Below are 25,295 nucleotides of genomic sequence, written 5' to 3'. Positions count from 1 at the left end.
GTTTTTTGCTTTGTTTTGTTTCATTTTGCTTTTTCTTTATAACTGGGTCAACCCTACTCAAGCAGATTTTTAAAAATCACTTTGTAGTATTCAAAATTATTCTATAATTATGAAATATTTTAGCATTTTTTCTCTATTGCTATGAAAACAACTACTACACAATTTGCCAATTACTAGAGGGTTTACATTTTTGGGGAACTCTGAATTCCAAGTGATATTAAACTGATGCTATTAAAACAGCTAACATGTTGGCTCTTCCTTTTTTTTTTCTTTTTTCTTTCTTTGCATATGTAGCTATTTTATTGACCTAGAGGATATAAAATATAAGGCAGTAATATTTAATTTAGTCTTGTCAAAATTTTATTGCCTTTGGCAAAAGGACATTGCAGAATATCCAGAAAAGCTCTAATGTAAAGGTGTTTAGATGAATATTGACCACACCTTAAATTGGAATATATTTCTGAAAATAAAGTGTAACATTTCAGAAATAATTTCCTAAAGGAAGCAAACAAAACAAAACAAGACAAAACTATCTTCCTATACTTTAAATTTTGTCTGACCTACTTAGTTTGATTTTTAGAGAATTGGTGAAAAAGACCCTACATGTTGCAGGCTTACAATTTCTGGGTTGTCCAAAAAATGTATAAATATACTTTAAAGTATAATAATTTTGACAGCATGTGTAGAGATAATATCAGAATAAAAAGGAGTAACTAAACCTTCTCTTAGAGTCTCTGTAAATAAGAGATGTTCTAAGATATCTTCCTTCTCTTATAATGGAGAAAAGAAATTTGAAAAGAATTTTGATAAACACTCATGTAAGGCCCCTCATGTGATATAAGGAGGTAATACGTTCTTTTTATTCTCCTTTTGATGAACCTCTAGAATGTAATTTTTCTTCCACATCTGTAGTAGTTTACTTGCTTATTGGTAAAATTTGATTTTTTAAATGTCAAAGAGGTCTTAATTTTTCTAATGTGTTATGAATCACCACAATTGGTCTTCACATGCCCTCTGACTTCTGTTGGTTCTGGAGAGGATAGATGATAGGTAGATGATAGAGAGATAGATAGATATAAGATAGAAATTCTTGTGAAATATATTTGATTAAATTGAGAGGATTCCCACAAAAAAGTATGGAGACCATTTATATTATAGCAGTAGGGGAATATTTGAGGAGTAGAAATCATAGTTGAGAGCAAATACTCTCTTTTGCAGTGCACCATTCGCTCAGCGATCCAAGGCAGCTTTCCATCCTGACCTCTCTTTGAGGAGTTACTTAGATAACTAAGGACTTATCTCCATTTTGATTAAAAAAAAAAAAAAGATTGAGACACAGAATTCATTAACCTGATGTCATACAGTTAGTTGTTGGTGTTGGCATTCTAACTTGTATTCATCATGTTAATGTTCTGTATTTCCCATAATTCAGAAAGCAGGACTGATGCTTCCTAGGTCCACATAACCCCTCATATTCCATCAGATGAGATTTTAAAAATCTGAAACAAAAATCTGGAAGAACAATCTTTCCTATTTCTTGCAACTTTAGAATTATGACATATTCTAAAAGATTATAAAACTATTTTTATCACTTATTTCTTCTAAAGTTTATTTTTACACATATCAATAGGTTAACATAATGAGAAGCAATATTCAAAAACTTTCAACCTTTTGAAAGTTTAATGTTCATAAAATAATATATTCAACTTGATAGTTCATAGGAATAGAATCTCTAAATTAAAGACTTACCAAAATTTTAAAAGTCATTTTTATCCTTAAAAATGTCTAATAGAAAAGTCAAAATCACCATTACTATCCCGAATAATCCTTTTTCTGTTGTCCTACTTCTCTTACACTAATCGCATTGACAGTCTTCTATCATTTTGTTCCCGGGTAACATTATATACAGAAAGATAGTCCATCAAAGTAGCTACTGTGCAAAAGATGACAGTGATTTGAAGTCAAGACAAATGTGGATGCCACTACTTTCTCCCTCTTTAAAGATGTTTAAGTGAAAAATGTCTCTGAGAAATATTCAGCAAAAAATGCTCTATAAAACACAATTTTCTGCTACCAAGTGCTTCCTACTATATTATCCCCTGGTCAAAATTCTGCTGTAATGAACAGTTTACTAAGACAAAGTTAATTATGTAGAAAATGCTCCACAAATACACTATCTTATATCCCTTAGTACCAGTCAACCACAAAAGACCTTTTTTTTGGTGATATTCAGGCCCAGATCTTTATTTCCCCTTCTCATTCTTTTATTTAAAAGCCAAGTTTAAAGTTTCAGCTTTAATGCATTAAAATGCTTATTTTTAGCCCAAGGTATAATGACTACCTTGAAATATTAGCCTTGATTAGAATAAAAAAGACATCAATGTGCTATTTAAATAAATTTTTAAGTAATAAATTTCAGTTTTAGATACCAGCTTGCACTCCTGAGTAGTACTGAGTGCATATCTACCTAAGCAATGCAAGGCAAAAACTGCTTTGAAATCAACCTAAATTACCAAACTGGTAGTTTATTATTTTAATGGAATGATGTTAGACAACCTCATTTTGTCATATAAACTTCAAGACATATTAATATTAGGTAAACCATGAATAATTATTTGAAGTATATCATTAAAGACTGGAACTCTGTTAAAGAAACCTTAAGATTAACACACTCAACAGTTTTGCTTTGACACTATCTTTGGAGACTATGAAGAAGCTGACATTTTTGTTGTGTATGAAATTTCCAAAGCTTCAATTAACCCATTTGATTTCAAGATGCATAAAGATAATATGCAATTAAACTCTTTAACTGCCATTATTTTTTACAGATACACAGTACAGGTTAGCAGAGCTCCTTCATGCAATGAAATATAATGTAGAACACTGTATTCCCAAGTAGATGAACATCATTAGGAAATGTTTCCTCCTGTCCATTCACATCTGCCCAAAAAGAAAAACTACCTTTCCCGCAGAATTAACAATTCTCACATTCAGGCCAGAGATGGTGAGTGAAGTCCTAATCTCAGGAAACTTTCTATAAATTTATTCCCCCGTCTTTTATAAACCATACCATGTTTTTTCAGAATGGTAGAAATAAAGCTTATGTCAAATTATCAAATTTTTTGATACATTTTGGACTTTTTAGTTATTGTTCAAATATGATAAAATAGCCAGAATTGCTAAGTAAAAATATTTGTATTACTTACTATTTCTAGTATTTATGAAGTAACACACACATAGCCTAGAAAATGTGTCATACTGGTAAATAATAAAGCAGATGCCTTTCAGAAACAGGAACAGATTTTATAAATCCATTGGAATATTTCCCCATTCATATGTACTTACAATAACATATTTTGCAGTGTTTGTCCTAAAGCTGAAAATAGAATTTGAGACATTTTGCCAACACCTGTCTAATTTATAACAGAAATGTAATGCAAATTTCTTATAGTTTCCCAAACACCACCAATACCTTCTCATTCAGTTTCTTTTGAATTTGGCCAACATTTTATGAAATCACAGCATAGTCAAAACTTCATAATTACCTTTCAGATAGAATCAGAAAGAAACATCGCAATAATCTTCTGACTTTTTTTAAGCCTCTAATGATTATGTAGGTAATAACAGTAGCAGATAAAATATTATTAACTGTATCTTACCTCTATCACTGAAGTCATCTACCAGAATGATTTCTGCTATCAGAGTCTCTGGGGTTCGGTTAATTATACTGTGGATGGTACGCAGGAGTGAAGTCCAACCTTCATTATGAAATGGGATAATGATGCTGGTATTTGGCAGTCTTTCCAGGTACATCTTGTGCTTACAACTAGAGACGATAGAAGAAGAAAAAAGCAATGTCAAATGCAAAACTATAGCTTATCTTATACTGCTATTTACTCACTGTTATCAAACATGTGTGAAAAGTAGACTTTGTCTACTACTTTACCAACCAGTGCTTGTACACCATAATACTCACTCAGTTCATTCATGGAATTCATTAATGATCCCTTTTACATGCACTCTTAATAAGATAATTATCCTTTTTTGTATGAAGGACTCGGATACTAGGTAAGAAGAGCACTGAAACATGTTCTTGTTGATGTAAACTTTTCCTAACGTTACCTAATAGTGAGAAGAACAAATTTTATGCGTTAAAATTGTTCCCACTTAGCACATGGTTAAGGTTTAAATGGGTTTCCTGGGAAGTTCTGGAAATCCAACTGTAATAATTATGCTTAGTTAATCAGTTTGGGTTGCGGTGTGTTTCAATGGCTGGACAATATTTGAGCTCTATGGGGAAAAACACAGTTTTACAATGAAATAAATGAAGAGTTAATCTTAAATAAGCATATACTGATACAACCACATAATAAGGTTACATTAAGATCTGAACGCAGACATTACCACATTTCTAGCGGAAATTATAACTAGGAATTCCATGTTGCTTTATTCATTATGAAAAAAAAATCTAAGATACCAAAAAGAACATAGGCTTTAACCTTTGGCACAGTTAAGAACAATTTACTATGTGTAATTGTTATTTTTGCATACTTATGCTTTATTTAATTAGTTCTCAAGCCACGCAAGAGCAGGAACCTGGTCCCAGATCTCATTTACTTCCTAGTTCAGCAAGTTGACCAAGCTTTATTGAGGATGATGAATGCACTTAAGTTTGTGAAATCACTGAGTTACTTAAAACTAAAATAGAGTAAAATTTCAATCAATTATTAAATTCAATGATTTTCCTGATATGGATAACTTGAAAACAAAAAACAGAGTAACAGTCTAGAATTAGACAGTTTCATAAATGCAGAAACATCTAATGCTTTAGCTTTTGTCAAGATACTGGCTACTATATAGTCTAGATGAGGAAACAAACCATAGCATGATGTGAAGTGTGCATAGAGTATACCAATACGTAGAGAAATGCACCAGAATATTTAAAACATTACTTAAAATATTTTCCTCGGTCATTTCAATACTTCATTTTACTATGATCTCAATAGGATATATTAAATATTACTGTGGATCTACAACAAAAGTTGCCTTACAACTTGGGAAAACATGGGGCGCCTGGGTGGCTCAGTGGGTTAAATCCTCTGCCTTTGGCTCAGGTCATGATCCCAGGGTCCTGGGATCCAGTCCCGCATCAGGCTCTCTGCTGCCTCTCTGCCTACTTGTGATCTCTGTCTGTCAAATGAATAAGTAAAATCTTAAAAAAAAAAAAAAAAAAAAGAAAACAAGACAATGCAATTAAAGCCAATAAAATTATCTTAGAAAGCAAAATTAAATATTTTAGATAAATAATTTGAATCTATATATAAATCTACAAATATAAATATTTCTTTTTTTATTTTGTCCATTTATTTTGATTATTTAATCTCAGAATTTGTTATTTGTAACAATACCTATAAAACAAGTAGATTTTGATGTTTTTAAATATGATGAAAAGAATTGGAAATAACATCTAAGTCATACCATGAAATGGGCATTAAATGCTAGAAAAAAATTCTTAAATTCACTTTAAGATAACACAGAATGGTTAAAAAATATAATAGCGTATGAAACAGATCTGTGAGTGATTTCTAAGGAAATATTGTGAGACGAATGTTTTCACATATAATGCACAAGTCTGGAAAAGAATGCCCAAGTAATTAAATACACCTAATTATAATCATGCAGAGCCATCCATTCTTCTCAACAAAGCCAAAGGCCCAGATAATTGTGCTTCACTACATCACTATTCAGGATAATTGTACCTATTTGTGCAAATCATCATACCTAACAGTGCAACTGGGAATGCAACTGATATTCCCCAAAAGCCAAATTATTTTTCAAACATTAAGATGAGACAATGCACATATCACTTGCTTATTAATTAAATAAGCATTGTATTCAGAGCAATACCCTAGAAGCAATCAATAGTGATGTTTAACAGCTCTGTACTAATCTACTCAGAAAATAGGCAGACACAAAAAAATGCAAGACTGATCCTATGCAAATAAGGCTTTCCTTCATAAAAGCGTATTCATTGATTTCTATCTCTGTGAGCTCAAACTTTTACCACACATAAGATGTGAAAAGATCTCTTCTACTCATTCATTCACTTATGTTACAATGATCTACTGAGGTTTGATATAAGCCAGAATCCAAAATGGAGAAGAAACATTCAGCAAAACCTAATCCCTGACTTCAAGACATTTACAATTATAATAGGGGATACAGAATAGAGAGTTACAATTTTAAACTTAAATTTGGAAAGTGCTGCAGAAATTCAAGGGAGAGCTGAAGGTTTTCCTCAACATATATTTAGGAATATAGCTGATACAACTTGGTAACTGTCTGGGAGAAGTAGTTTTAGGAGGACTCCCATGTTTTGGACAGGGACAGGTGATCTTATAAAATACACACTTACATGAAGGGCACATTGCAAGGGTAAAAGGCTTGAAGGTGAAGATGAGTTGAATTCTGACCATGCTGAGGTTCAAGTGTCCAATATCCTGTTGAACATGGCAATTACATATATGGTATGCACATCTATTTGTCTATGTATGTACGCATTTCTGTATCTATGGCTCAAGAAAAGATCTGCTTTACTGGAGGGACATACGTGTGAGTGACAGGTGATAGCAGATGGGGCCAGTGGACCACCAAGAGTTCCTTAGCGTTCACCAGCCCAGTACATGCCAAGAGGATCCTTTATAAATACCTGCAGATTGCCAACCAAGTGCTTTCTCTCATCTCTGAACAAAAGCAGATGAGAAGTTTTGGGGGAAATTAATGCCCAGGAGCACGTTTCAACCAACGAAGGAGGGAAGTTGGAGAATAAACAGTCCTCTGGTGAGGTAACTCTGAGGTGTTTTCTATATTATGTACCTGAGTTTCCCAGCAAGACGGAGCCTCAGTTGCCCACAGAGACAAGGTTTTTACAGTTTATCTTTTATTGGCTTTTTTCCTTTCCTGTCTTACTTCCTCATCCAGCCTCCCCAGGTACTTTCTGTGATTCCTCCTCAAAATTACTACAGTCAAATTTTTGTCTCAAGGTCTGTTTCTAAGGGAATCTGTTCTGAGACATAGGCATATAAGTTATGCTGTACTTGTCAAAAACAGTCTCTTCAATATAAAGTGATAGTCAGAATTACTTAAGAAGTATTATTTTATTGCATTATGAAGCTTTCAGTTTGTTACACCTGGAGATATTTAAAAATAAGTTTTTTTAAATATTTTCACACAAGCCATTTTTCATATAACCCATATTTTCATATAAGCCATTAATTTGTAAGAGAGGTTTTATTTCTTTCAACTTCTTAATTTCTGATGCTCTGCTCAGAGCTTTCTCTGTGCCTATGAAATACAGCTATCAAGACTTGACACAGTGTACCTATAAAAATAGCCTTATCCTAATCAGCAGACTGTTAGTAGTAAAGTTCCCTTCTTTCCATGAACGTGTATAATTTTTTTTTCAATCAGACCAACATGGAAAACTCTCTATCTTGTGCTGATAATCATTTCTCAAATATTGAAAAATCATACTTTATACATCAGACTGTCTAGGTTCACATGAGGGCTTTGCCACTTACATCTGCGTGACAATGGGCAGGTTATTCAACTTCTATAAAACCAATTCTCTCATGTGGGGCAACGCACGGGCAAAAATATATAAATAAATTAGATTAAATTAAATAATTAAATTAAAAATAACCTTCATAATGTGTCCATGAGAATTAAGTTACATAATCCATGCAAGGAACTTAGTACAGCAGCATATCTGATCATAGCAAGGGTTTGATAAATACTGCCATTATTGTTATTGCTCTTATTGCTTTTTAATTGTTATTATTTGACCTGTCAAGTCCTTTATGGAAGGAGGGAGGAAATTAGGGGAGACAGGGATTGCACGAGGGAAAGTGAGAGACACTTAGGATATGAAGATGAATACATTATAGTTTCTTCCCTTAAGGTTTCACAGACCAGTAGGCAGATATATAAAATGATTTGACTCAAATGAGACAAGTGACATAAAAGATGGCATGCAACAATCAGAGCCCAAAGGAAGTATGACTAACTTTGTCTGAAAGAATTAGGGAAATTTTTATAGATGAGTCTGTCTGTTAAGAATAGATCAGGGAGCATCTTTAAAGTGATGCTAAGGAATTTGGATGTTCGCCTGAAGTCAACGTGAAATATTTCACATGTTGTTAGTGATGAGGAAAACTGAATCATGTTTCCATATTCCTCTGGTACCAGGACAGACAATGGAGACAGCAGACATGAGACAAAAAGATTGGATACTGTAATAGTTTCGGCAAAAGATAATAAGGATGCTGATCTGATTTTTTACTCAAAGGAAAACCAGCCACTTTGTGACAGGGTTTAATCTGATTGAATTATATTTAGTCATTCTAGTACTTAACCCGCTCCAGAGAAAAGTGAATTCACTCCCAACCTCAGCCACCGGATTCTAGGAGTTGGGCTCCAGATGACTGCTTTTTAGTATTACTAGAAATACTGAAGCCTATCCAGGGCTTTATTAAGAATTTGCAACCTGTGTATTTTAGGCTTAATCTCAAGTTAGGTGCAGAATGGAAGTATGTTAAATATGAAGACAATATGGTAATATGGAAATGTGTTGAAGAAATAAGCAAAAAAAAAGTCAAACAATTTATATGTTTATGGTTACAGATGGGTAGCAAATTCACAAGGAGTAAATAGGGACCAATTAAAACATTTGTTACATTAAACTTATAGGAATATGGATGAAAATGCCTGTAATTATTGCATTTCATATTGCGGTGCTATTTTAAATAGGCATTTGCATAAAATTAACTTGGAGTTTAAGAATGTCTTAGAGATGAGCCATTAAGTTAAGTAAGAGATGTTACATAACATCTTTTTGTTAAGTAACAATTTATCTAAATGAATGGCAAAAACACTCTTCAAATTTTAAATGTACCAGAGACAAAATAGTTTAAATTCTCTAAAAAGTTACTTGAGAGAAATGACAAATCATGAAGATACTTTAAAAAGCTAACAAAATATAATCTATAAATATTTTGCCAAACTATTCCTATTGGTGAAAACAAATGGAAAATTTATCATACTCTTCTGTGTTTTCTCAGAACAAAATACACATTTTCTAATATTCCTTATTGATATTTGTTAAACCGAGAGATTTAAAAATGATTTTTAGTTTACAGCATTGTTTATTTGAAATATGTCATTGCTTTCATACTTACATTAATTGTCTTATAATTAATTACATACTTACATTAATTTGTCTTATAATTTCATTGGTTTCACCAAAAAAAAGTTATTATTTCAACAATAGCAACAGGCCAAACAATAAATTTTAATTCAGATATATAAAATAAATACCAGGCTTGCTAGTGATATATATATATATATATCACATATATATTTAATATATTATATTAAATATATAATACATATTTAAATGTTATTTTATTATTCATGCAATACATGTCAACATTTTTACTGTGGTTCTTAAGACCTTCACATTCTCCTCACCATCACCTAAACATTCTGATGTGGAGAACAAAAGCAAAGAAAAAAAATAAATTTCCTTACTTACAGCCCATTGACAAGTCCTTGAGACAGGCAGAGTGACCTTCCTCTATGAACTCAACTACTGCGATATTAATAGTTTGTTAATGTCAAAAGTCAATCTTAGCTTAACATTAGCCCAACCTCCAGGATCTGTAAGTCTCCTTTAATATATAAATATTCCTTTGGAAGCTTCCTTTATCTCTAACTCCACCCACCCCCCAAGATACGTGTTAGCAATCATCCTCCAAGCATATGGCCTCCTGCTATACATCTGAAAGGTCTCATGACTGAGGTTTTACTAGACAGTAGTAAACAGACCTTTTCCTAAAAACAGCCCCTCAAAGTCCAGGAAACCTTGCTTCCAAATTCCTTAGAGATTTACAGTATCCCTAACCCCCTCCCCCTCTGTACTTGCAAGTACATAATCAGCCACTCCTCAAGACCCCAGTGTAGCTCTTTCTGCTCATGGGTCCTGTCCTGGTGCTTTAATAGAACCACCTTTTTGCACCAAAGATGCTTCAAGAATTCTTTCTTGGCTGTTTGCTCCAGAACGCCAACATTTTCACATGGTATTCCCTCCTACTGCTTAAGGCTAAATATTTAGTTTTGGATACACTATCAAAACACACATTTTAAAAATTCAAATTTTGGGTTGCAAGATTTAAATAAAATGTTTGAGTGAAGATTTTTGCATATTTCAATCCATAGGTCATTCCATTAGTTCATCTAATGTATAGCTTTATTTTTTGTTTTTATGTTTGTTTTTCTATCTGCTTATATTAAATACATTAGTCAGAATGTTATGTTGTGGTCATAAACAACCTCAAATGCCAATGGCTCAAAACAATGAATATTCTTTCTTGCTGCTCTATTTGTTCACTACTGTTTGGCAGGAAAGTCTCTGCTCACTGCAGTCAGTGTGACCCGCCAACATTTTTACCATTGTTAATCACTCTGCCAGAGGTAAATGAGAGCACTGATGGGTCTCAAGCTGGTAAATAAATGGTCTGTCTCTAAAATGACATACTGTTTTCTGCTTACAACTCATTGGTCAGAATTAGTCACACAGCTCAAGGGCCCAGGAAGTGCAATCCTATAAGGTCCAATCCTATATGACCTATAAGGTCAGAAATATTTGTCAAATAACACTAATGAACACAGCTATTTTAGTCTTCTGTCTTCTTTCAATTAAAAAAAAAAGGAAAAATAAAAACTACCTTATATGACTCCATTTAGATAAGATTTAACTAAGTCTCTTTAATTTCTTCATAGACAAAAAAAGTTATAATATATAAGGTCCCACATCAATAGAAACATAGCTGCAACCACATTTCAGAATTCACCAAGTTTAGTTCTTTATTTAATTATTTAATTGGGAATTGAAACCCTTAGAGATTTAGAAAGTTAAACATAAATTATTTTATAGTCAAATTGGGAAAATAGTGTACTGGGTGAAGAAATGGTACAATGATGAGGCACTATTCCTGAACCAAAAAGTTTATAATTTTTAAAAAGTATTTATAACTCATACAGCTAGATAACACAAAACAAAGAATTAGAACCCAATATTCTTCATTTCCACTTACATAATCTTCTAGAAATGTGACTGTCATTCTATTTTTGGCCTTTAAAACATCTCTATATTAATCCAATCAATTTAAATTATGGAAATATTGTAATATCCTTAAATGGGGTAGTCAGTTACTTTATTACCTAAAACATTTTTGTGAAATGTATAATCTATTCTCCGTAAATATTTTTGGAAATAAACCATTTAATAATATATATGAATAAATGTCTACAACAACAAAAATTAGATAAATTATCTTTTGAATACCTGCCCTCAAAGGGCTTGGACCACTGGACTCTGGACTATTTGGATCTCTAACATTACACCATCAGGAGAATAAAATAAGTAGGCATAATTAAATTGTTATAATCAGTGATAAAGAGACAATATTAAAAAGAGCCAAAAAAAAAATATAGAAATCCAGAGGAACATAGACCAGAATGGTAGCAAACTTCTTGCTAAAAATAATACAAGATAGTGAGGAAGTGGAGCAACATTTTTTAAGTACAGAAAAAAAAAATTAAAGAAAAAAACAGTTTTCCTTTAGTCAATGAAATGTACCTCAAAAATGAAGGTGAAATGGAAACATTTTTATAAATATTGAATGAACTCATTCATCAGAAAACCTGCACAAAAAATAATGTTACACAAAGTCCTTCAGAAAAATTATACAAATGGAAATTTGTAGCTAGACAAAAAAAGAAAAAGTAACAGAAAATGTAATTATGTGGTAAACAACAAAATGACTATTTTATTTTTCAAATCTAAAAAGATAATTGATTCACACAGCAAAAATGACAGCAATGCATTTTGAGATTTATAATAGAAGTTGAAACAAAATGTATAGCAACAGTAGTATAAAGGCCTGAAGGAGAGAAATGGATGCATGCTTTTCTAAGGTTCTTATACTATAAATCAAAACATATAATATTACTTAAAGGTAGACCATAATAAGTTAATATTATATTCCATCAACCCTAAAGCAACCACTAAAGTAATACAGTTAAGGAGTTATGTTTACTCTGCCCTCCAAAAAGATTAAATGGAATAATTAAATATGTAGTTAAGCTGAAAGAAGCTACCGACAGAAGAACAGGAGAATAAGATTAAATAGTAAAAATAGAAAAGCAATAGTAAAATGGTATAGTTGAACCAACCATATCGATAATCACATTGAATGTAAATGGTCTAAATATGCACATAAAAGGGAGAGATTTTCAGAGTTCTGCCTGCTGCCTCAAACAAACACATTTTTAATATAAAGATGCAATAAGTTTAAAAGAAAATGTACAGAAGATAGAGCATGATAATACTAAGAAAAAGAAAGCTAAAATAGCTTTATAGTTAGTCAACAAAATAGATTTCAAAGCAAAAAAATGTTACCATGATATAAAAGTCATTACATGATAGAGATCAGTTCTCCCAGAGGACATAACTACACAAAATATATGTACCTAATAAAAGAGCATCCAAATATATGAAGCAGAGTTAATAGAACTTCAAGGAAATAGAGATAATTCCACAATTACAGAAAGAAATTTACTCTTTAAATTTGTTTTGCTCCTCTTGTTCTGGTTTCTTAAGGTAAAATCATGAATTATTGATTTGAGGACTTTCTTTTTTTCCTCTTTACAAGCACTGAATGATAGAGGAGTAGAATGATTTTTATTCTAAGAGTTGTTTTAGATATTCAAAAAAATTTAATATTTATTTTATTTGTGTTTATTTCACAATATTTTCAAATTTCCCTTGAAACCTCCTTTGTACACACTGATTACTTAAAAACATGCTTTTGATTTACAAATTTTGGTGCATGCCTTATCTTTCTGTTATTAATTTTTAATTGAATTACGTTATGGTCAGAGACTATATTTTTTAAGATTTCAGTATTTAAAATTTGTGGTATCTGTGTTTTATGACCCAGAATGCAGTCTATTATGATGAATGTTTTATGCATAGTTCAGAAGATATGTACTCCGTTATTGCTAGGTGTTCTCTGTTTATTTAGGGTTTTTTTTTCTCCCTAATATTTCACCTTTTCTGCATTCTCTGGGTTGTTTATACATTTTTTAGTATTCCATTTCAATGTATCCATTGTGATTTTGATGATATCTTTGCATAACATTTTAGTATTTACTTTAGGGATTACAAAATACATATTTTTCAGTGTATTTATAATACTTTTAATACTTTACCACTTCACACCTAATACAGAAATCTTACTACTATTACTTATTACTTCTTATTATGTAGGACCCTTTATACTTTCTCTTCTATGCTGCAGTTGTCTTCATATCTATGTGTATTGTAAACTACATTAGAAAATATATTTTTGCTTTTACCACTCACACGTGTTTTCAGGAACACAGAACTAGTATTGTTTTAGTGCTATTTTGAATTCTCATGTCCTTTCCTCCACCTCTTGCTATTTTCTTTAACATTGTCAGTCAGTGGAGCCATATGTCTGTCTAGGTTTTAGAGACGAGTTTAATGAGATGAAAATCACATCTGCTTATTCCCACTTACCCAAAAACCAGAATACTGTCAGCAGGCTTTAATTACAAATGTAAAATATTTTACAGCTCTAGGGATATCCAGATTTTCTGCTTCATTTTGTGACAGTGTCAGTTGGATTTTTGAGAAAATTTTACATTTTGTCTAAATATCAACTGTTTGGCGTGATTATATTTATAATGTTCCTTCATTAATATTTAAATATCTAATGGAAATTTAATGATTTCCAGTCTTTTATAACTGATAATGGCAATTGGTGGTTTCTCTTTGTTGTTTTTCTTTAGAAATGCTGAGGATTTTGAAATTTTATTGATCCATTCAAAATACTAAAATTTGAATTCATTTTTTTTCTCTTTTTGACAGTCATTGACTTATTTCCTTTTTATACTTATTTTACCTAGATACTTAATATGAAATTTTTTTCTTGCTTATTTTAAACATTTAAAGCTATACATTTTCCTATAAAGACTTTTTTATATGTATAACATTTAAACAAGTCTGGGGATATATTTTCTATATAACTGAATTTGAAATTTTTAATAATACTTCTAGTTTAGTAAAAATATTTAGTATCTAAATATTTGCATCTTTTCTACATATATTATTTTTGTTGATTTCTAATTTAATTCATGTTTGATCATATGATATATTCAGTATTAACTCAATCCATTAAAATTTATTGAGAGTTTTTTATATCCTAACATACGGTCTATTGGGGTAAATATTTCATGTGAAATTTTAAGAAAAAGTTTATTATATAATTATTAAATGTAGTGTTCAATAAATGTAAATAAATAAATATTAAGCCAATTTATTGATAATTTTGTTTAAATCTCCTATATCCTATTAAATTTTTAATCCTCTTTAATCAATTACTGAGAGCAAACTATTAAAACTCCAAAATGTATATTCATTTAAAGCCACTCTTTCAAAAGGTGAAATTTAATCTTAGTATTTAAAAGTACTATGTTGAGAGGACTCAAAATTAAGTGAATTTGTCTTCTTCCATTTAGAGTAATATCAGAAAGGAAAGAAACATATGATTTCACCTGTATATATTCTTAATATTTATTGATAGATTTGTTCAAGTAACAGAGACATCAATATTACTCGAGTAACAATATTACTTGCCATACCTTTGCTGATGAAATAAGCTTAAGAACGGAATGGTTGAACACTTTTAAAGATTATTTAATTATATTAACATATTTCAGATTAAAATGAGAATATATACACCCCGTGTGAAAGAAATGAAACTTGGAACATTTTTTCATTTAATGTTAGATGTATTAAAATGTTATTGCACAGTAATGACTTTAAAAAGCTGACAGAGAGTTATATTTTGAGCTTCCTTTGGGGCCCACATTCTCCATGACTTTGTGCCATTGTTTAATAATCATGGTAATTTCCTGAAATGGTACCAATTCAGATCCAGACAGTTTATTTGGATGTATGTGGAAAGGGAACCAATTCAAAATACTACAATCTGTTTGACTTCATTAATACAGGGATTATATATATATATATATATATATATATATATAAAATATATTTTATACCATGTTTTGATAACATTTATAAGTGCCAGTGTAAGCACGATGACCAGAACCCTAATAAGTAAGTGATTTATTGCCTCAGTCTATCAAAAGCCATTTATAAAATTGCTTTACTGATAGATAACTGTTTCAATAGTTTAATTCCAGGAGGTTTGTTTTAAAAGGATTCCTAAGCAAGATTATCAGAATACCTAAGTATGCTATCGTTAGTCAACCATATTTATATATATTTTTTTAACTTCTCAAGGGAACCACTCATGCTCAAAAAGGGGAGGACGTTTCTTTATATTCCTTTAGCTTTTTTGTCATGTGATTTCTTGTGAAACCATTTTGGTTCAGCTAAAGTTCTTTCAGCCCCATTCTCAAAAGCCGCAGAATAAAATGTCAAGTTGGCATCTGGCTAGTGACAAGCATACTATAGAGCATATCTATGCAAGTCATTTCCAGGCACCGATTTACATAGTAATTGTTTTAATGTCAGCCTATTCCGTTTTCAATGGCTGCTCTTAGTCACTGTTTTTCTGTTCTAATCTTGCCATGTCAGTTGGGTTTGATAAAGCAGTGATAACTGGCAATTTATTTTGCCTTCGACAGGCCTGAAAAATTAGTTTGGAATGCCGAGTATATGTAAGTGTGTTTTTCGGTGGGGGTGGGAGATAATGACCACATACGTATGTGTGCATGCATGTTTTTGGTCACCTATAACATAGGAGCTATTTTGTAAGTTAATATTTCATGTGGTAATAGGACTATCACTCTAATTTAACGTGATACTTTACATCTGTACTGAAGAACAAGAGTTTTTTGTGTTTCTGCAGCTGCGTGTTCATGGTGGCGCTGTGGCAGAAACACAGTGAACACAGAGGGAAGAGCAAAAGAGAAGGCAAGAGATAGGCAGGGTCAGACTATGGAGGCACGCGTTGTGTTCTCATCAATTATTTTTCGTGCAACAGAAGTCTTTGAAGTATTTTAGATGGGGGATATGATGGTCTGCCTTAATTCTTAGAGCTCACTATTGCTCACGCTGCGGAATGTATTGCACAGGGCAAGAGGGAGTGTGTGAGGTCCAATTATGAAGTTACTCTAGGATTCCAATTAAGAAATGATAACGGGGGCGCCTGGGTGGCTCAGTGGGTTAAGCCTCTGCCTTTGGCTCAGGTCATGATCCCAGGGTCCTGGGATCGAGCCCCACATCAGGCTCTCTGCTCAGCGGGGAGCCTGCTTCCCCCTCTCTCTCTGCCTGCCTCTCTGCCTCCTTGTGATCTCTCTCTCTGTCAAATAAAAAAAAAAAAAAGAAGAAAAGAAATGATAATGGATATAGTTGAGATTAAGTGAAGTGCATGCATTTGAGACCCATTTGGCACTACATTTGGGGTACGGAATTAATAGGCCTTGGTAGATGAGATCAGCAAGGAGAGAGTAAATAAAATGAGGAAACTGGGGGCCAGTACTGAGCATCAGTGAGCTTTAATATCTAGCCATCAGATAAAGAGGAACTGTTCATAAGGGACTGGAAAAGCCTGGGGATAAAAAGCGAGTGTATTTCCATTCCTTGAAACAGAGACAAGAGGGCTTAAAAATGAGACAAGGGACAAGGTCAAGTATTGCTGGAAAGTTTCTTGAGACAAAGACTTTTAAATATATTGGATTTTGTCAATGTGGAAATAATTAGTGACTTTGGCAAGAAGAAAATTGATGGCACTGTAGTGTCTTTAGTCAAATTAGAACTGTTGAAGAATTGAACAGGAGATGAGGAAATCAGTATCTATGTAGAAGTTGGGGTTGATAGAGGGAAAAATAGGTAAAGAAGTCATTTTACAAGTGTGGAGGTACTGATGCTTTTATCATATATGATTAAATTTATTCCAGAATTATAAAATATAAAAAATATTAGCTAAATTCTCCACTTCTGCAGGGAAAAAAACAAACATTTCAAAACTAACAGGCATTTACCACTACACACCAGTTACAAAACCCTAGAGATTAGTACATATTACATTGACTCAGATAATAAGGTCTACCAGAGGAATTCATCACTTCATTTGGTAATAATAAAGAAGTGAAATAAAATTATTTGACTTGGAGAAAATGGAGAATATTTTATTCTTTTAAATAGATCTATTGAGATATAATTCACATACCATACAGATAATTTGTTGTATCATTTAGGGTGCATAATCCAATAGTTTTTAGTGTCTTCACAGACTGTATAACCATCAGAATAAACAATTTTAGAATATATTTATCAGTTCAGAAAGAAATCTCAGACTCTTTCTCTTATCTCCTCATAGCCCTAAAATAACTACCATTTATTTTGGTTTCTACAGATTTTCCTATTCTGTACATTCACATGAAGAGAATCGTATACAGTACGTGAAATTTTGGGTCTTGTTTTCATTTAGCATAATGTCTTCAAAGTTAATCCAAGATGTAGCATTTATAATTATTTTATTCCTTTTTATGACTGAATAATCTTTCATTGTATGGATATACCACAGTTTGTTTACACATTCATCCATCAGTGAACATTTGTTTTTTTTTTTCCATGAATAAGGTTGCTATAAACATTCATATACAATTTTTGTGGCAATATAAGCTTTCAATTCTTGAGTGTGTATATAGACAGGGAATTTCTGGGTCATATGTAATTCTGTATTTAATTATTTGAGAAACTGCCAAACTACTTTCCAAAGCATTGATGCCATTCTGCATTCCCACCAGCAGTGCGTAAGTGTTCCAATTTCTCTACATCCTTGATCACATTTATTATTTAAACTATAGGCTCTAGTCATCATACAAGATGTGAAGTAGCATCTCATTTTGGTTTTGACTTTTATTTCTAATGACTAAATGTTGAGTATCCTTTCATGAATTTGAGTATTCAGATGATCTGCCCATATTTTAACTGGATTATTTGTCTTTTTACTATTGAATTATAAGAACTCTTTATGTATTTTAGATACAAGTCCTATATCAGGTATATAATTGGCAAATATTTTCTCTAATTCTGTGGTTTGTCATTTTGTCTTCCTGATGGTATACTTTGAAGCAGAAGAATTTTTCATTTTGATGAAGCCAAATTTATCTATTTTTTTCTCATGTTGTTTATATTTTGGTATTATACCTAAGAAATCTTTGTCAAATCAAAGATCATAAAGATTTATTTACACATTTTCTTCTTTTAGCCCTTATACTGAGGTCTTGGATACACTTTGTGCTGATTTTTATGTTGTCTGAGGTAGGGGTTTAACATCATTCTTTTGCACGTTGTTCTCTAGTTTTCTGAGTACCAATTATTTAAAAATATAATTTTTCCACATTGATTGGTCTTGGCAATCTTGTCAAAAACTTAATTAATCATGGATGTATAGAATTATTTCTGGACTCTCAATTATATCCTATTGATTCAAGTATTTATTCATATACCAATACCACACTATCTTGATTACTGTTGCTTTAAAATAACTTGAAATCAGGAAGTGTATGTCATCTTATCTGATTGCTGTTCTTCAGGATTGCTTTGGCTATTCTGGTCCCTTGCAATTCATTTTTGAATCAACTCATCAGTTTCTTCAAGGAAGTCAGCTGGGATCCTGATAGGGATTTTTTTTTTAAATCAGTATGGAGTGTTTTGCCATCTTAATGTTAAATCTGATCTATAAACATGAGTTGTTTTTTCCATTTCTGGAATTTGTTTCAAAAATGTTTGTAGTTTTCAAAGTATGAAGTTTGTTGTCACTTTTGTTCAATTTATTCCTAAGCAGTTTGTTCATTCGGATTTAATGGTGAATGGGACTGTTTTCTTAACTTCATTTTCAAATTATTTACTGCAAGTGTATAAAAATAAAGTGATTTCTGTATAATTCTCTTGTACCCTGCCACCGTACTGAACTTGATTATTAGCTCTAATAAGGTTTTTATTTTGTTTTGTTTTGTTTGTGCTTTTTTGGGGGGGGCGGTTGTTTGTGTGTGTGTGTATATATGTGTGGATTTCTCAGGATTTTCCATAGAGAAGATTGTGTCATCTGTCAATAGAGACCATATTCTTTCTTTCCAATTTAGATGTCTTTTACTTATTTTTGTTGCCTAATTGCCTGAGCTAGAATATAAAGTACAGTGTTGAATAGAGTCATGAGAGTAGACATTCCTTTTACCCCATGATCTTATGGGGAACTGCATCCAGTTTTCCACCAATAAATATATTAGCTTTTAAAACTGGCATATTTTCAGGGTATTTGGGTGGCTCAATCGGTTAAGCATCTAACTCTTGGTTTCAGATGAGGTCTTGATCTCACGGCTTGTGAGATCAAGCCCCATGTCGAGCCCCATGTCGAACCCCATGTCAGGCTATGGGCTCAGTGAGAGAATGCTTGGATATTGTCTCCCTCTGCCCCTTCCCCAACTCATGTGCTCTCTTTCTCTCTCTCTCTCTCTCTCTCTCTCAAATAAATAAATAAATCTTTTTAAAAATGTCAGACTTTCTCACTTTTTAAATAAATAAGCTAAAATATTAATCACTATCCCTCATTTCAATAAAATGTGAGTAGGAGTAAAATGAAGAAGGAACAAATTTAGGATTGCTTTGGTGGATTAATATTACAGAATAATATGCATCACTATATCAAATTCCCATTTTCTTCTCATTAAGGAATTAAAGTTGTGAATCCTTTTTTCAGGCTTCAGCTTTCAGTTTTATGTATTTGATGCTTATCATGTTATAAGGTTACAAAAAGATACTTTAAAATTCATTAGACATGATTTTTAAGCAGCTGTAATTTTTTTAGAAGGTTCTTTTGGTTTTATTTTTGATTTTGTGGGTGCACTGTATAGCTTTCAAATTACCAGTCTTTTAGACCCCAGTGCCCTTGTGCTCATCCTCATTCTAACTTTCAAAGAATCTGCTTCATGATCTGTCATTTACTTCAAAAGCTAAATGTCTGACAGCTCTTGAACTGTTACCTATTTTAGGAGGATTTTCATTTCAATGGGACATACCTTTTTATTATAGTGATGAAAACTCTCCCGTATCTTTCAGGTTTTAGTTAATAAATGAGATGTGTGTGTAAATTTTTGTTTTTATTTTTTTATCATGGTTTTTAAAACAATGATCCCTAGAAATACACAAATATACTGAAGTTTATACTAGTTTGCAAAAACTGGCTCACAAAAAAATAGTAAAAGATACTCATTTGAATTATAGTTGTGAAAGATTATTTTCTCTCTCTTATTCCTGATCATTCGTCTCCCAATTTGATGCTTATGATTTAGGCTTTTTGTTTTCTTTTCCTTTTTCTTTTTTTCAGCCACATTTAGACATACCCTAGGCTGGAACCACATTTGATTCAAATGATACATTTCCCATCTCCCCCTGTGAAGTATTCATACCTGATTAGAGTGGATGAATAGTCATTTTAGCTTAATTTATTTCAGAATTCATTTGTAAATTTGTTGAAAGAAGACACTTCATCAACTTCACAAGAATCATAATAAAAACATGAAAGAATGCCAGTGCCTCCCACATTTTTATGTAACTTTTGAAATTGAGAAATACAAAAAAATTATCCTTGAACACTTTTGGATGATTAAACTCAAACATTTCTGTGAATGATTTCTAGCATTCAATAGACTAGAGTCAAAACAGTTAAATAACATTTTTCTAATTCATATAAAGTTAAAATATTCTAAGCATATTCATTAAATCATAGTTTAAAAAATTAGACACATACAATTATTTTTCCGCAAGTAAACTCACAATTGACTTACAAAATTTAATTGTTTTTACGATTTAAATTTTAGAATTATAGTTCACTTGATCTCCATGTATTTTTTTATCTTCATGATATAACTAGAGAAGAAGGAAGGAAAGCAGGAGGCTTATCATCAGAAAGAAAAGAAATAACTGAATATGGGATGCTGCAACTGATTTGGTAAACCTGGTTTTAATTTTAATAATCTTAATACGTGGTGAGATACATAAGGAAAGTTAGCATCTACATTTGACAAAGTGGGTAAATAGAAATTAAAAATGACACATTGACTTGTTCAGCACCACATTGCAAGTCATGAGAGTAAACCTTTTTAGAATTATTATTCAACATAATTTCCAGAAGGCAGGAATGCTTAGATTATAAGGCACTAAAAAAAAAAAAAAAAATTAAAAAGTCACTCAAAAGTTTGTAATGTTGAGAAATTGTGTTTTCTCGTCATATACAAAGACGATATTAGGCACTATTTATCTAGGGAGGAGACTCCTCTCCTCTTGATAGATGTTCTCATGTAGAGGGACAGCCATTAGATTACTACTGCTTTCTAGGAGAAAGGAAGACACACATCTGATAAATTTGTGTTACTGAGCTTATCATGCTTGGCTCAGCCCCTCCTTCATTTTTCTGCTTTGAAACTTGCTTGCCTACAGAGGTCAGATGTCTAACTGCGCTCCATGCCTAATGTTATACAACTGTCCTTGCATGTTCACTCACGCCTATGACTTGAAGGCTGAGTGTGCCTCATTCTAGAGTTCACACTCAGCCCACAACTACATTGTGGCCAGTGATAGAATCCTATCAATCATAAAAATAATATTTTAATTCCCAACCATTTCTGGGACCATCTCTCATTTGGTTATGAAATTGTACAGGGAGCAGGTTTGTGATATACCTGCATCGCTACTGAAAGGGCTCATATAATCAAGAGGTTGTAAAAATTCTTGTAGATTTTCCTAAGAGTTGAGATATCACAGAATTTTTTTCTCAACGTTCAATATCTTATTTATTGTCAAAGTCATGCAGCTATCTAGAGAATATAAGTGAAATATAAAGGAAAAGTTAAATTAAAAGGAAAAACCATGATTCAGAGTAGAACTTTCTTAATACAAAATATCCCAGCTACTCAGCCACCTTATCCATGCATCTTGATGAGTCTGTATGTACATGACTTTGTATCTGTATAAACATGTCTTCTTTTCTAACAGCAAAAAATGAACCCTAAGTCAGGATGCATTTATCTGAATCCTCTGCAAAGCCTACCTCAACTCTCCTATTACACATGTACTTATGCATCCTAGTCTCACCAATTTCTTCTCTTTCTAGATGTAATTTCATGTTGCACACATTCATTATACTACATTTGGGGGAGTATTTCTGGTAACTAGTTGTAGGTTTATTTATGTCTAGGGAGTAATTCTTGCTCAAATATTCTCCAGTCTTATCTTGCTAACAATATATCCATACATACGTTTATCAGTCTCTTTTCTGTGCAAGCCATTCATCCTTCCATGGTTTTCTACTTCCCTATTTTATATGTATTTTGTATTCTAAATATAAGCTTCATGTTTCCCATCTTGAACTGAAAGTCAAAATAAGTGTTCTACAGCATACAAAGATGTGGAATCCCAGAGGAGTGACAGAATACAAAGAAAATGCACAATCAATATACAGGTGAGGAGAAGTTGAAATGTAGTAAAATGAAGCCAGGCCAACAAGATAGCTACTGACTGAACATTTGTTCATGCCGAAACTCACACTGCAAAATTCTTATCTCAGAATTGCATTAAATAAAATACAAAAATAATGTCTTTTAAGGACATATCTCAGGTTGAGCCCCAGTACTATGACTATAGACATAATTAAGCAGCAACTCAAGAAGGGAGTATTTAAAATGCACAGATAGGTCCTCAAAAAGTACAAAAGTCAACCGAAAGGGAAGGGATGTGGGTCTGGAAGGAGTAGAAAATTTGACAATACCAAAGCATAGATGGGAAACAAACAAACAAACAAACAAACAAAAAAACCCACTAAAATGTAATTCACAAGATAGGGAGATGCTAAAATTATGTAAGAAACTTAAAAACGTAGTGGAAGAACACATGTAAGAACATTTGTAATGTAAAACAAATCTAAGAAATTTAAAAACATAAATGAGAACCTTAGAATTTATTATTAGGATATAAGTAAGAATGATTAAATTATTGGATACATGCCAACTGACTTTCTGTTGGGGTTAATGTAGAGCATGAACTCAGCCATAATACCTGGCTTGCTACAATGTAACACAGAGGCTGCTCTGGGCCAAGGAAGGTTTCAGAGAAGGGCGTGGGCCTTTGGAATGCCCAGCCTGAAAGAGCATTCTGCAGTTGGAATGATGCAGGGAGTTGCCTTCCTGAAGCTTTCTGAGTCCAAACAGCCACCCTGTGATCTAAGATGTACGCATTGCCCCCCCCTCACCCCACCCCGTTGATGTTTAGCAGAAGTCCTAGAACACACAGATTAGCATATTTTATCTTTCTGGTAAACAGAGCCGCTCAGTTTCAGCAAGACCCTTTGTCACACATCAGTGCTTGTGAAACAGTGATAAGGATTTGTGATTATCTTGAAGGACCAATAAAAGCAGGAGCAAAGAAGAGCAAAGGGTCTTCCTCTCTGAGTGCTGACCCCTTTGCCTTCTCCTCTCTTTCAGGAGTAATCTTTTATGCATCCATACAGGGATTGCTGGCCATTCCTGGCAACTTTCCTGTATATATGGCTCCCCACTTAATGAGAATCTATTACTGACTCAATAAAGTAATATAGCCAAAGGAAAGCAGTTCATTTTATGCTAGTGGACAAGAAAGGATCAGGAGAGGTAAAAGAAGAATGTGTTCTGCATTGGGATTTCTGAAATAACTCATGTTCTGAAAATTCTTCATAGTGAGCGAGAATGTACGTACACTAAGCATGTTAAACACTAGAACCAAGATTTATTTATTTTTAATTTATTAAATGAAGAATATGAATGAGTAGAGAGAGCACTTGTGTATACAGAGAGAGTGATCTATAGAACAGTGGAGTAAGAACTAAAAATCTGTGTTTTGGAATAAAGACCGAGTTAAGCAAAATTGTAAGATACGATTCCCTAATATTTTCCATTACAAAATCCCAGAGCAAAGAAAAATAAATTCTTCTTTTCTGGCACTTTGAGCCTGTAATTTGAATTGGCTGATTGCAGATGCAAAGTTTCTTAGAACTGTTAGTTTGACTGCAAAAGTCACACAAAGTTTGTATTCTCTTCCACAGATTCTGCCAATATAAACAAGCTCTGGTCAATTACCTGCAGCCTAGTTAAATGCATATTACTCGCTGGAGTTTTTGTACGTTTGCTTTCATAATTTCAAGAACCATTTACACAGAGCTACATGCTTTTGTGATTATCTGTGCCTGCATTTTGAGAAGTACAAATGAGGTCAATTGCATTAGACTTTAAACAGCAGGATCCCTGGAAGATTTCTTTGTTTTAGGCTCTCCGTTTCCTACAGGTGGGACCTTGACAAAATGAGGCCTGCCTTGGATCTCTCTTCCTGCATCTCTGAGAGTCAGATACTAGACTAACCAGGGTGAACTCTCACTCCTAGTAGTCTTGCACTTAATCCTTTGCAGTCATCCACCTCCAACCTTCTAAAAGGTTTGTTTGTTTTTTTTTCCCCCCAAGGATGCCTGGGTGGCTTGGTCTGTTAGACATCTGTCTATGGCTCAGGTCATGATCCTGGGGTCCTGGGATAGAACTCTGCATTGGGCTCCCTGCTCAGCTGGGAGTTTGCGTCTCCCTCTCCTTCTGCTCCTCCCCTAGCTTGCGCTCTTTCTCAAATAAATATATAAAATATTAAAAAATTTTTTTCTATCTTGGTGTCATTTTACCAGGTGAATGTCCCACTAGATATCCAGCCTCAGTAAATAAGTAAAATATGGTTTGTGGCCATATTTTTATCTCCCCTAAGATTTTGAATAATGCCCTCTGATACTGTAAACTCAATAACTCTAATAAAAGTTTCAAAATATTTTCCTCTTCATTTTTCCATTTTCTTTTCCATTTTTGCCTAAGACTATCTTTTCTCGAAAGGTGGTAGTTATGCTAAAAATACACTCTGAGAAGAATGGGAATATCAGCCTTCTTTTGACTTCAGTGATTTTCTGCACTGTTTCCATCTGCAATTCTTTCCACTTGAATACACATTAAAAGATTGGAAGTGTGGGGGTGGGGGAGGAGGTGGATGGAAATTATTCTCTGAGCACATTTATTATGCCAACAATGCAATTTAATGCATCTTTGATGGTGTG

General features: G+C 32.7%; 1 protein-coding gene across 1 annotated transcript in view; it reads right to left on the bottom strand.

Annotated features, from left to right (window-relative positions):
- Positions 1-25,295, bottom strand: part of GALNTL6 (polypeptide N-acetylgalactosaminyltransferase like 6) — a gene marked incomplete at both ends in the record, with an annotated part of 1,173,146 nt that overhangs the window by 631,185 nt on the left and 516,666 nt on the right. Inside the window, one exon of the mRNA XM_080796997.1 lies at positions 3,660-3,826. Coding sequence (XP_080653123.1) covers positions 3,660-3,826 — 167 coding nt within the window. The remainder of the gene's footprint in view (positions 1-3,659; positions 3,827-25,295) is intronic.

This window comes from Martes martes (genome assembly GCF_963455335.1).
Source record: "Martes martes genome assembly, chromosome: 2".
NCBI classification, from domain to species: Eukaryota; Metazoa; Chordata; class Mammalia; order Carnivora; family Mustelidae; genus Martes; species Martes martes.
This window is presented reverse-complemented; position numbering and strand designations above follow the sequence as displayed.